Consider the following 13,276-nt stretch of genomic DNA (forward strand, 5'->3'; position numbering starts at 1 on the left):
AAGAGCTCCTGACATCCCTCAGTGCACCAGCTGGTTTGGGAACCACCAGTAAAGGATGACACAAGGGTGTGCTTTGTGGGCACAAGTATCTGCATATTGAAGTGCATATGTGTTTGGGTGTCCCGCATAACCTCCTCTTTCTCGCCATACCCAGACACGTTCTTTAAAGACAAGGAAGCTATCTTCTTCACCCATAGTAGACATTTGGCTTGGTGTTCATTGCTTAGACTGGAGGCACTAGATAAATATTATTCGGTGGCTTTAAAAGGATTAAACAAAAAGGCTAACTTGGCCTGAAAGACACCATAAATGACAGATCAATAGTAATTTAAAATGTCACACACTAAATATTTGCCAAGTAACTAAATATTCCTGACCTGGCACCAGAATGGTGATGGCCGTCTGCACCGCCTTTCGGATGATACTGTCTAAGGCAAACATCCAGTGTGGCTTGATATTATGATTCCGAAGAACTTTATTGACCTGGAGAAAGAGGGTGACATTTAGTCTGCTTTAATTTTTAACTGCAAATAACCTAGATGACACAAGCATCAGGATGACATTCTAGCAACAACAACAACTAAAAGGTTTCTTCACCTTGAATTGTGCATAATTTCTTTATGTCACTGGGAAACAATGAAAAATGGCCACTTGGAATCAAAGTCTGGTGATCCCCATGGGAGCAAATCAAAGGCAGTCTGGTTAAATGAAATGTGGCTTCTTTGGAACTCAGAACAAGCTACTTCGGCTTTTCATGGCCTCTGCAAACTGGATGGTGGAGGTGGTAAAGGAGGAAAAAAGAATCTAATGGGTTTGAAATAAAAACAAACACTGGTCTCTAGTGTTGTGACTCTGAGGTTTCATATAACCACATGCTTCAGCCTAGTCTGGTGACTTGGAAAAGCAGGTAAGGGAGGAAATGAACATGTGTGTTGCTACCTACAGATTTGCCACAGTGCATGCCTTATCTTCCTTCCCACAGTTGTCTATATCTCAGCAAACAGGGGAGGAACCTGCTAGAATATTCCAGAAAGGCTGTTCACATTGAAAGTCTGTGGTAAAGGGTATCTTTTTTTAGTGACTACTACTAGTTCACATATTTAAATAGACACTGAAATAGATACATGCATTACCTTTTTTTAAACTGTCATCAAATACACATGCCATAAAATTTGCCACCTTAACCACTTTTAAGCATATAATTCAGTGGCATTAAGTACATTCACACTGTTGTGCAACCATCACACCATCCATCTCTAGAATTCCTTGCTTGCACCTCGCAAAATTGAAACTCTACACCTGTTAAACAATAACTCCCCACTGCCTTCCCCTCCCAGCCCCTGGTGAACACCATTCTACTTCCCACCTCCATGAATTTGACTCCTCTAGGTCTGTCATATAAGTGGAATCACGTGGTAATTTTGAGATGGGCTTATTTCACGTAGTATAATGTGCTAGAATTTTCTTCTTTTTCAAGGGTGAATAATATCCCATTGCATGTGTAAGCCATATGTGTTATCTTTTTAAAAATAACCATTAAAATAAAGACATAAGAAAAGCTTATTTAAAACTGGGGTTAACTCCACTAACTGCTGGTCGACACGACCCTCTAAAAAAAGGTCTGGTCTCTGACCAGAGAATTGAGAAGACTCGATGGAGAAGATGCCCCAGCTGCAATCCCAGGCCAAAAGCTGGAGTTCCAGTTGCTTACTCCTGCCCTTGGTCTGTCTTCATCAAAATCCCCATAGTAGTTGCTCCCAAAAGGAAGTGAACCATTGGCAGGCTCACACTTGTTCTAAGACATCCTTTCAGAATGAGTTTGTTCTCAGACCTTCATTTCTTAAAGGATCTGCCTGCTTATTTGACTAATGTAAGGTATAGCATTTAGTAAACTAGAAATTTCTCTCCTGTGTCACACGAGATGGAAGGGGATCCTCCATAACTATGAGGATAGTTACATAACTCCCCGTAGCTCTTCATTAAACGGGGTACATTCTTTGGGTTCACTCCCATCCTGGATAGTGAGTGAGCAATAGCAGGTGTGTGTGTGTGTGTGTGAGAGAGAGAGAGAGAGAGAGAGAGAGAGAGCAAGAGACAGACAGAGACAGAGAGAGTGACCTGGGCTTAAGGCCCACAATTAAAACTACACCACTCAATCTGAATTCTACTGGTCAATTTGTTTTCCAGCCTCTAGGCTGGAAGCCAAATGTGCGGGCAAGTGCAAAATCAATAAATTAATTCCTTCTATTTGCAGATGGTTAGGTTTCCCTAGTTGCAGTGAAGTGTGCCTTTAGCATTTAACTATTAGTGATAGGCGCCGCCCATTGCTTTCATCAACCATGACCTCAATCAAGTCAGGAGTGTTGTCCCTGACCACAGCACGGCACAAAGACCAAGGGGCTTACATAGAGTTTCAGAGAACGTGAGTGGCTGTTAAAGGATTTACTTTGGTTTTAAATGAGGGATCATTTGATGTGCCAAATACAACTGCCAAGACATCTACGCAGGAGAAATACATACGTTAGCAGTGAGTTAATTTGGGGAATTTAAATCCCTTCGTGCAAAGTGCTTTTGTATTTACACCAGACACTGCCAGGAACTCTCTTATTTCAGTCTCCTGCACTCTGCGAAGGCCTCGAAGGCCTAGGAGTGGCTTCAGGCTTCTCTGGTACAGAGTTCCACAGATCAGTCTCACTGACAAAGAGCACCTCCGGTGCTGATTCAGGCTTTAGAAAGACTGGCCGTCTAGTTGATGTTGCATAGCAACCCTACTTGAGAGGCTGGAGTCTTCAGCAATCTCTCGTGGATTAATTTTCATTCAGTGAGGAATTAATGTGTACTAAACAAACGTGTTTAAAGTGTTGGGTATGGAAACCAGAGAAAAAGGCGGTGGGGGGGCGGGGGGAAGCACTGGATTTATTCAGGGGCGATCATTCCAATCCGCATGGTTGCATTTTCCCAAGTGACCACTAGGTGGCAGTTCTCGTACAGAATTTAAAAGTGCATGAGGAAAACGAGTTCCGTGGCAAGTCACCAAAACAGTGACCCGCTACAAGATCTCATAAGAACAGAGTTCAGCCACGGGAGATGTTTGTTAGTTTTTGCTCTTTCCCACGGAGTTCGATTTCATGGGTATCCAACTTTGCGGGATACAAACACATAGCAACAAATCCGCTCCTTAGAAGCACACAGAGAGGAACCAGCTCACACTTACTCACCATCGAAAAAGAAGAGGTCATCAGACTTAGTAAAGAAACAAAAGATAACAGAACTTAACGTTTTAACCTGTTTTTCTAATTTTCGTTGGGGGTCTGGGAAGGACATAGGCAAAATATCATACTTACAGCGTCTTGAAAACCGAAGAGCACCACCTGAACCTGGCTAATGCCGTGGCTGTCGAAGTCAAGTTCCAGCTTCAGCTTGGACAGTGTGGTGGCGATGATTTTTCGGTCCGTGGATCTCACAAATTCTCTGAGGCTTGCGATGAGGGTTGTGATATGTTCCCATTTTAGTTTAGGTTCTTCAGCCCCCTGTGAATAAAACCTGTCAGTTGATCTGTGCTAGACACATTCGTCATGAGCCCGCCATTCCCACGGCCTCTGTTGGGACCTGGGCTTCAAAACGCCCCCACTAAAGGGAAGAGGCCATATTGGAACTCTATGCCTCACCAGCCCCACCAACCACCCAAGAAATAATCAGACTTTGGGAGGAAGAGTACCTACTGACACCTCGGCCAACAGCTATGATTTAGTCAGATATACAGAGCTTTCCCCAAACAGGGACAGGCTGAGGTAATACCTCTCAGAAATTTTAATGGGGAACTAAAGAGAGAACAGGCAAGGAGCCATAGGATCTTAAGCTCAAAGTTGGCCCAGAGAGACAAGTCAAAAGATAGCAGCAAGAGTACCTTTAGTTGTAAAGAAGGGAGAGTACAATCAATGGGATTGAGAGTGACTATCTACATGGAGAGGAGAAGGGAATGGACAGAAATAGAAATGGCATGCTAAGGGGGCCAAAAGCAGCCAAAGCTGAGAAGAGATGTACAAACTCTCGGAATACGAAGTAATCAGAAACACACACAAGTTTCAGTCTCTGTGGGGCTCGGCTAGGCACTAGGGTTGGAATTCCTTAAGACCCCACCTCCTTCAGGTACGAGATGCCACCTACAATGTGCCCCCCAGAACTTTAACTGCCCTTAAAATGTGTTGATGCCTTTCACTTAAAACAATTCCTTACCCACCGATGAGGTAATTGGTTGTAAGACTGAACCAATGGACACGTTTATATATTAAACATGTAATACGATATTTAAACGGGTTCCTTTTCTCAAAGGAAACATGGTAGGGTATTATTTATCCTCATTTAACTTTAAGAAACAAGATTTTTATTATGCTCATTTCTATCTCTTATTATACAATTTTGTTACCGTGTCATTAAAATTAAATTCCTCAATCAGGCTGTGATAATTACAATTTCTAGGATTCTATTACAATCAATGTACCATCAAGTTCTCTCCCTCAGTATGGTTTCATTTGGGAGCTCCCTCTCGTGTTTATGTTTTCATGAGACAAGATTATATTGAAAAGCTTGAAAGCTGTCATTAAGGGAATCAGAACGAGACTGGGAACAATTATAAACTTTCTTTTCTTACCACCAACTAAATTACACCCAAAGTAAAGATTCACAGGCAATATCATAATAACATGAAAATATGTTCAAGAAGAAAAATGTGAGTTATTCAGAAATTGGAAGCTTATCTTAGTGAAGAATCAGCTCCATGTTTGCCAGCAGTTGAAATAGCAAACATTTTTTTGACATTAGCTTCGTTTTCACAATAGATGAACATGTTGCTTCTGGTTTTCTGACGTGTGTGCCACTGTCCTACAAAGGAACACTGTCTGCTCTGGGAAATGTTTTCTGTCTGTAGTGGTTCATCCACTTACATGATCGTGGCTTCTGTTCTAAATCCTGTGTTCACGCGCACTCCTGAACGTCCTTACGTTACGAGCATCTCCCGTATCAAGGACGCAGATTCGGCATCCAAAGGTTGCCCTTTACAGTGCACCTTCCCTGAGCACAGCACTGTCCAGGTTCTGCTGCGAAGGCGTGCTCTATTCTTTATCCTTTAAACCTCTTCAGAAATGATGAGTGAATTTCAGAAGGATGTTATGAGTCCAAAGGGCTTTTGTGGGCTGCCTTGGGACAGCAGTACTTTTGGTCTTATTAAAAAAGGTTAGGCTTGGGGGCGCCTGGGTGGCTCAGTGGGTTAAAGCCTCTGCCTTCAGCTCAGGTCATGATCTCAGGGTCCTGGAATCGAGTCCTGCATCGGGCTCTCTGCTCAGCGGGGAGCCTGTTTCTTCCTCTCTCTCTGCCTGCCTCTCTGCCTACTTGTGATCTCTCTCTGTCAAATAAATAAATAAAATCTTAAAAAAAGAATTTCAAAAAAATTTTTAAAAAAAGGGGGGTGGGCTTAAAGGTAAAGGTGTATCCAGAGATATTTAACACTGCGAAAAGAATTATTTACATCTGGTTGTAGAAAAAACGTAAAGAGATTAGACAACTATGATTAGCCTGCTTGATAATGGTCACAACAGCAATAATGATAGTTAACATTTGTGAAACACTCTATTAGTCTCTCAGTTGCTCATGATCTTGGTTATTCCTTACAGAAACTCCACGAGGTAGATACTGGCATTTCCTCTGTTTTGTAGGTTAGAAAATCAGCCTCAGAGAAGTTAAATAACTTGCCCAAATTGCACAGCCTGCTAATAAACAGTAAAGCCAGGCCTCCAGCAGAGGAAAGCTGAGGCCGAGCCCAGACTCCTCATCATTGCCTTCTCTTGCCTCGGTTGGCTGGAAGAGCGGGCAGTGAGCCTGAATCGGAACCTATCGCCACGCCACCAAGGGATTCACAGCAAGCACCCTTAGCGATACAATCAGAAGGACCCTTGCTATCCCTGGATGATTTGAGATGCAGCACGTTACTCTGACCCATAGTTTCTGGTCCTCACTGGTCCCTTTGTGCCGGTGCACCAAGGCATGCCCTCTGAGTTTTTTCTTCTTTCTCCTTTTATAGAGAACACTCAGGCACGCTGAAAAAACCAGGGGGCCACAGACGACTGAATAGGATTAACAAACTGCGAAATGTTCAGAATTTCAGCACACTCATGAAGGGAAGTCTCTTGCCAGGCTCTGTGCTAAGAGCCGGGACCATGACAACGACCGAGGCAGTCCTGCCCGATGGACCTTCAAAAACCCCAAACAAGCAGATGCTTTCTGTGCTGGAAGAGCTCGTCCCTAGGGGTGATTATGAGATTTAGGCAATCCCTGCGTTCTGCGTATTTTGGAGCTGAAACAGGCGTCTGACACGAGCAGCTACAGTTCAGAAAGGGCTTCGCTCCACAGCAGCGAAGGGAGATTTCCTTTCCTTCGCCCACTCCAAGCACCAGTCCCTCCTGTTTCCACTAGCACCTGTCAGCATCTGGGAGCTGTCTTCCAGGGAGGAGAGTGGGGTGGTGCTTAGGAGCACAGACCCTGGAGCCAGACTGTGTGGGTCTAAATCTGGACTCCGCTGCTTAGGGCTGTGTGGTCGTGGCAATTACTCAGCTCCTCTGTGTCTCTGAGTCGTATGCAAGATGAGGACAACAGAACTATTACTATAGTGCTATTGCCACGAGGCTGGAGTTAGTAAATACACCTGAACTACTAAGAATAATACTGGCCCTTATGAAGCATCTGCTGTTATTAGTGTATGTTGAGTATGTTTCCTGTTACTACTATTATTACTGTAGGTTTGCTATTATTACTATGTCACCGGATGTGCCACTACTACTATGAAATATTTACTAATATTTATTGTTTTTCTTCCTCTGCTAGAATGCCAGCCTCAATGGGATATTTCTATTTCCCAGTTTTGTTCACTGTGATGTCCACAACAAGTAGACGGGTGCCTGGCATTCAGCAGAGGTTTAATAAGTATTTGTTGAATGAATATATGACCTCCAACTGCTGCCCAGCTGTTCCTTCCATCTAAATTTGATTCCCCTTATTTCACGCCATCCAATCCCCGATCCTTGAATGACCAGAGTAAGCAGAAGGCAAGAGAAGAGAGAAAGCCGAAGGTTCAAGATGGCTCCTGTCTCGTCCACATCTCCCACATTCCTGTGCAGCCTCCTCAGCCCTCACCCTACTCTAGCTCAGAGCCCCGACACCCCTCAGCCCAGAGCCCCAACTTCCTGGGCCTCCGAGGAACTGCTTGAGGTAGATTTTCTCTAGGACCCACGCAGGGTCTTCCCAGAAAGTGTAGGTGGCGCCCATCTCAGTTCTCCTCATACCAGAGAGACTGCTGGCACACATGTGGCCTTGACTCTTCCTATGCGATCAAAAGAGGTGGGCATTAGAGAACTGCTAAGGAGAAAGAATCAGCAGAGAAACTTTGTGGGGTTCTCAAGATAAAGACAGGAGCCAAGAAAGAGAGTCTTGCTCTGTTTACATCCAGTACAGCTGAGAACAGGGTGATGGTTGGACTGAGAGACAAACTTGATCCATCTCCTCTAGCTCCACACTTTCCGAAGTTGTTTACCCAAGACGGAAGGTAGGAAAGAAGGCATAGCCAGCTGGTGGTCACAGGAGCTCCAATGCCCATGCCACTGAAAGAAAGTACCAAGTATCAAGTCTGAAGCCAAGCATGGCTGTGGAGGCTGACATCCTGAAGAGATTTGAGCTTCTGCTCCCAACTCAGGAGGCAGCACCAGAGGCCTGGGGCTGGGGGAAACCTCATTTCTACTGGGACAAAACTGGGGAGGGGTTTTGTATTCCTTGTATCTATAAGCAGAATCCTAGGGAACATATTTTCCCAGGTATTACGGACTGAATTGTGTCCCCCCCGACCCCAATCAGAAGCCCTAACCTCCAGTGTGATTGTGGTTGGAGAAAGGATCTTAGGAGGTAATTAAGGTCAAGTGAGATCATAACAATGGGGCTCTAATCCAACAGGAAAAGACACCCACCGGGGTGCACAGGGATAAAAGGCTGGGTAAGGATGTGGCAAGAAGGTGCCACAGACAAGCCAAGAAGAGAGGCCACAGGAGAAACCAAACCTGCTGATACCTCGCTCTCAGAGCTTCTGCCTCCAGAACCGTGAGAAATAAATTTCTGTTGTTTCAGCTACTCAGCCGGTGGGATTCTGTTACGGCAGCCCCAGCAAACGAATATACCAGGGAGTGAGAGTTCGACCAGCTTAGTTTTTTTTTCACAGCACACACAGCCTTCAACACACTATATAATTTACTTATTATGGCCATTACCCTCCATCCATCTGGATGTAGCCCCACGAGCACAGGGGTCCTTGCTGAGTCTGCAGTATTTCCTAAATGCTCAAAGGAGACCGGCAGGGAGCCTTGTGCTACCATCGGAATTAGGAAGTCACGAGGCTCAATGCGTACGTGTGGATCGATCGATAAACAAATGAACGGAGTGTAACAGGGGCTTGCAGGCTGGTTGGAACTTCACCGCCATGAGCAAGTTGCTAGTGACTTACAAGTAGCTATGTTCAAAAATGCAGTTTCTACATCAAGGATTTCCCTTTTACCTCTCCTGGGTAGGTCTGATTCATCATCAAGAGCTCTACACCCTTCTCAAGGCTCCACGTTGCCTGGGACAGTTCCAAGCAGTGAGGACACAGCTAAGATACGTTAACTCTGGGAAACGAAGGATCCATGAGAGGTTTTACCTGAGCCAATGATTCCATTAAGTTTCTCACAACTTTGTCTTGGTCTTCTGTCAGGATCCTGTGAAGGGTGGCACGTCTCTCACTGTCCTTCCTCAGCATGAAGAATCCAGAATCTTTTTCTTCAGGGGAAGGGGGAGCGCTGTGATCTTCAAAATTTTCATCCGGAATGCTGGAAGAATTTAGATAGCTTAAATCGCCATGTCCTTTATAAAAGGACACACAACACAGTTCTTTCACCCAAAGTTGGTCATGTCTTTACCCCAAAAAGAGCGTCCGTATTCCTTTTACATCTCTTTCTCCGCAGGATTTGGCTCTCGTTTTGAAAGAGAAGGGGTCCACCTTTAACTCTGTGTCAGGAGAAACTGAGCCGTACTCGCTGCTGCTGCTCGTGTCCTCCACCAGGACAGGCACAGGCAAGGATATGCTTCGAAGATACTCTATTTGTCATGAGAAGGGAGGAAATGGTCACTGACACTTTTAAAAAGATACACATACTAAACACGCACCCAAAGACAACACTACTGGTGGTCAAGTGTCTCGTTCCAATGACTAGTCAAATTATGCTAAGAGGCTGGTCATGGATCCTGTGCTCCACATACAACCCAGGCAGGGGGTCGGCAGGGTAGGGGTCCCCTGGGCCCTGGAAGGAATATCTCAGGGCCATGAAACTGCGGAAGAAGAACCAGGCCCAGTAGTCCTGGGTTCCAATCCCCTCATTGCTATTGGCCACCTGTCAGACATTAGGAAGGTCATTTATGGGTCTCAGTTCTCACGTCTATAAAATAAAGGATCAGGTGGGGATCTGGGTGGCTCAGTCGGTTGAGCATCTGCCTTTAGCTCAGTCATGATCTTAGGGTCCTGGGATGGAGCCCTGCATTGGGATCCATGTTCAGTGGGGAGTCTTTTTCCTTCCTCTCCCCCTGTCCTTGCTGTGCTTGCTCTCTTTCTCTCTCAAATAAATAAATAAATAAATAAATACATATATTTAAAAATAAAATAAAGGATCAGGTTCGTATTTTTTTAAACCATCTTCCTCACAGGCTCAAGTGTCCACCTTAGCATCTTGGGACTGCCGTAGCCAGGGTGATTGAGGATTCTGTGATTCTAGAACATAGGTTTCAACCCTGTTTTGTCTAACAGAAATATGTTCTGTCAGTCTTATATATCAGGGTTCTGCTTAAGGGGTCATATAAAAAAGGGTCCTTTGCTAAATACAAATTTTGGAAATCAAAAGACCACATGATCTCTTAGGTCTTTCCCAGTTCCCAGAGATTGTGATCCTGCCTCAGACATGGGCTTTTATTGTGATGGAGATTCTGTTAGCCCAGCAGGAGTTACCAATGTTTCATCAAATACTAATTTTAAAGGAAGTAACTTTCGACAGAGTCATCCTTACCAAACAAGTGTCCCAATACTACAAAAGATCTTACCAAAGAGGGCAGATGTAAAATTATAAAAAAGGAAATCCAAGGTTACCTAGAATCCCTTTTTAACTTAATTTCTCTTGGGCTGAGCTGTTTCAACGAGGGCCCCAAGCTCAAAGATGTGGGATGGTCATTCAGCTGTGAACTCCTCCCTCTGTCTGGGGTGACTACAAATCAGTAATAATTAACAGCGAGGGGTGGAGGCAGCAGGCCATCCACACTGATCAGACAGATGGACATGTTTGAGAAGCACTCATCTGATTTACCAATATATGAAAGCCAAACAGACCTTCCCTTTCTTTTCTTTGCCCTTTTCCTCCAACTATCTCTGGATTCTATCCCTATGATTCCACATACAGATATGTCTTATGATCTGCTATATATATACTTGGAAGAAAATATACCATATTATGAATGGTAGTTATTTCCAGAAGATGTGATTTGGGGTGACTGTGACTTTATTTTTCCAAAATTTCCAAACCTTCTACAATAAACAAGTATTATTTTTGTAATCAGAAAAATATATGTTATTATAAATATTTTTCACAAGCATATACTCAGTAGGTGGTCACACCACATTACCAAGAACTTGATTTACTTCATAACACACTTAGTGATGATCCAGAAGATAAAAAAAATCCCATTACACAGCAGGAAGTGACATTTCTCTGAAAATGGATTGCCCTGACCACACCCATCAGGGAAGCTTTCTGAAGCTGCTGAGTCTTAGAAAAAGTTTTCTAGCTCTATCTAGGAGCTTCCTTAATCACAGAATCTTGCAGGTAGGACACGTCCTACCAGCCTTGGTTATACCAAAGATGTCATGTACTACCGTTCTATTATTCTATCCCACTTACAGCTCCGATGAAGAAAACAGGTGTTAGAGGGATACTTGGCTTTGGTTTCAACTGTAGGGAGGAAGAAGAGATGTATACAGCTTCCTGGGATAGTTCCTCTCTGAGGAAATCATCCCAGTGATCAGTTAACTAGAAAGTCTCTCAAGGAGGAATTGGTTGACCCACCTTCTATCATTGAATTTGCTGCATTGCTGATTCACTTGAGGTAGGAACTGAGATGAAGCTAAGAAGAGCTGCTCTGGGTTTACCAAGTCAACACCACAATCCCTTAGTTAAAGGTTAAGTGCAAACAGCTACATTGAAGAGATGTTGGGGGTGGGGTTGGGGGAGGAGAGGAAGCACCTGCAGGCAGCATTTCCCAAACTTACTTGACCATGGAATGCCCTCTTTCCTGGGACAGCTCATGGACCCAGCACTTCGTGGACTAAATTTTAGGAAGTGCTGCTGTAACAGAAAGCAAATGAGCAACCTCTTGCTGGCAACAGTAAGGTTTGTCTAAGAGGAGACAGGTCTGTCGGAGGGCCCAAACAGGACTGCTTCTGCAAGGACGTTTCTAGGAGTTTTCAAGACCTATAGTGTGCTTTGTTTCACACTGCATTTCCGGGGACAGATTGCTGAATGGACAAAACAGCTGCTGGCTCGGCCAAATATGGATTCAAGGCACAGGAGCAGGGCTTGCATTGCTATTAGCTATCAAGCCCTTAAAGCTAAATGTGGCTGGTAGAAAAGGATAGCTGAATCAAGCTCTCACCCTTCTCTTGGCTCGATGGGATGGCCAACATCTTTGTGAGGAAGGCACAAGAGCCCTGCAGTGGGGTTCACTGTGGACCCCCTGGACTCAGTGAGGGCATCTTTCCCAGCTCACAGAGTGGAGATCCTCTCTCAACGTGTGTTCCATGCAGAAATGGAGGCAGGCATCATTTACAGGCCAAAGACAAAATTGTTGTTCCTTGGGACTAAATTCTATCTAGAATGCTACCACGTGGAGTTTCTATCCTGCGTTTCTATAAGTAAAGATTCTAAAGAATAGAGGGAGTGAGGATTTGACTTGTCTTGCTCTTTGGTTTTTTGGTCAGATTATGTGATTTAATACCCAGTACTGAGAAGGGCTGTGTTGTACCTGTGAATTAGGGTTGCTATGGATACCAACTGCCTAAAGGAAGTCTCATGAGGTAACACTGTCTATGTTTAAGGATGGAATCCAGTGCCCAGGGTTATTATGGCTCATCTAGGAAAAAAAGGGACTTGTAGATATTTTGTATGTTCTGTGTACACAGCTCTGAATCCCTCTTCTACCAGATTTAAGTTTAATCTTAAATTTGATTACTCTTCTCTGTTGGGCTCATGCAGTCATTCGTCCAGCATTTATCTACTAGATATCTAATATTTGTTGGGTAGCCAACAGGACTCACTGCTGGACTGAAGGGAGGGTATGAAAGGGAGGAATCAAAAATGACCCTGAGGTGTCTGGCTTAAGAAATGAATGAATGAAAGAACTACTTATATACTAAGATGAAAAGGAATCCAGGCTGAACTGGAAGTTATTTTTGGTGGGGAAGAGGTGTGATCTGATCATTCAGTTTAAGAAATTAAGGCCATAGAATGAGTCTGGAGCTCAGAAGACAGAGCTGGGGACATAACTCTAGCAGTCCCCTGCCTAGAGATGGTATTTACAGCAAAGGATGACATAATTTAGGGAGGGATGAGGAGAGAGCAGAGGTCCCGGACCTTAAGAACACCAATATTTAGAGGAAAAGGAGGTAGCAAAGGAGAATGACTGGAGAAGCCATGAAGCTAGAGGAAATCAGGAGAAAGGGGGGGGGGGGGTCACAGAAGCCCCCAGAGGAGAGGGCTAACAGAAGAGAGGAGGCATATCTGGGCCAAAAGCCACTGAGAGGATGAGCAAATTCAGAATTTGGCCAAATGGATCCCATTAGTGACCCTGAACAAGGCAGGGTCAATGGTCACTGACACCAGACACAATGTAGGCCAGACACTAGATTAGTGGGAAAGAGGTGGGGAAGATCAGGGGACACTGCTCTTCAAGACCTGAAGCTGGGATGAGGAGCAGGAAAAGTGGGGTGTTAGCCAATGAAGCAGTAAGTAGTGTCAGGGGAAAGGTTAGTTTAGGACAGAAAACACTAGAGCATGGGTAGATGGGGAGTTATGTGGAGAGCGGAAGCTGAAGAAGTCAGGGGTGTGTGGGGTACAGAAGCCAAATGGGGGTTCACCTTCTGTAGGAAAATGAATACTCCCTCCTCCAT

The 13,276-nt window shown here is 44.4% G+C and overlaps 1 protein-coding gene across 2 annotated transcripts in view; it reads right to left on the minus strand.

Moving 5' to 3' along the window:
- The window catches only part of LOC111147502 (mitogen-activated protein kinase kinase kinase 5), a 228,819-nt gene that overhangs the window by 17,990 nt on the left and 197,553 nt on the right, over nucleotides 1-13,276 (minus strand). For both annotated transcript variants that reach the window (XM_022503521.1, XM_022503520.1), the window contains exons 22-25: nucleotides 8,991-9,168; nucleotides 8,732-8,900; nucleotides 3,345-3,530; nucleotides 378-483 (exon numbers count right to left, since the gene is read on the minus strand). In XM_022503521.1, coding sequence (XP_022359229.1) covers nucleotides 378-483; nucleotides 3,345-3,530; nucleotides 8,732-8,900; nucleotides 8,991-9,168 — 639 coding nt within the window. The remainder of the gene's footprint in view (nucleotides 1-377; nucleotides 484-3,344; nucleotides 3,531-8,731; nucleotides 8,901-8,990; nucleotides 9,169-13,276) is intronic.

Source organism: Enhydra lutris, unplaced genomic scaffold (genome assembly GCF_002288905.1).
Source record: "Enhydra lutris kenyoni isolate GAN:26980312 unplaced genomic scaffold, ASM228890v2 scaffoldscaffold17, whole genome shotgun sequence".
Lineage (NCBI taxonomy): Eukaryota > Metazoa > Chordata > Mammalia > Carnivora > Mustelidae > Enhydra > Enhydra lutris.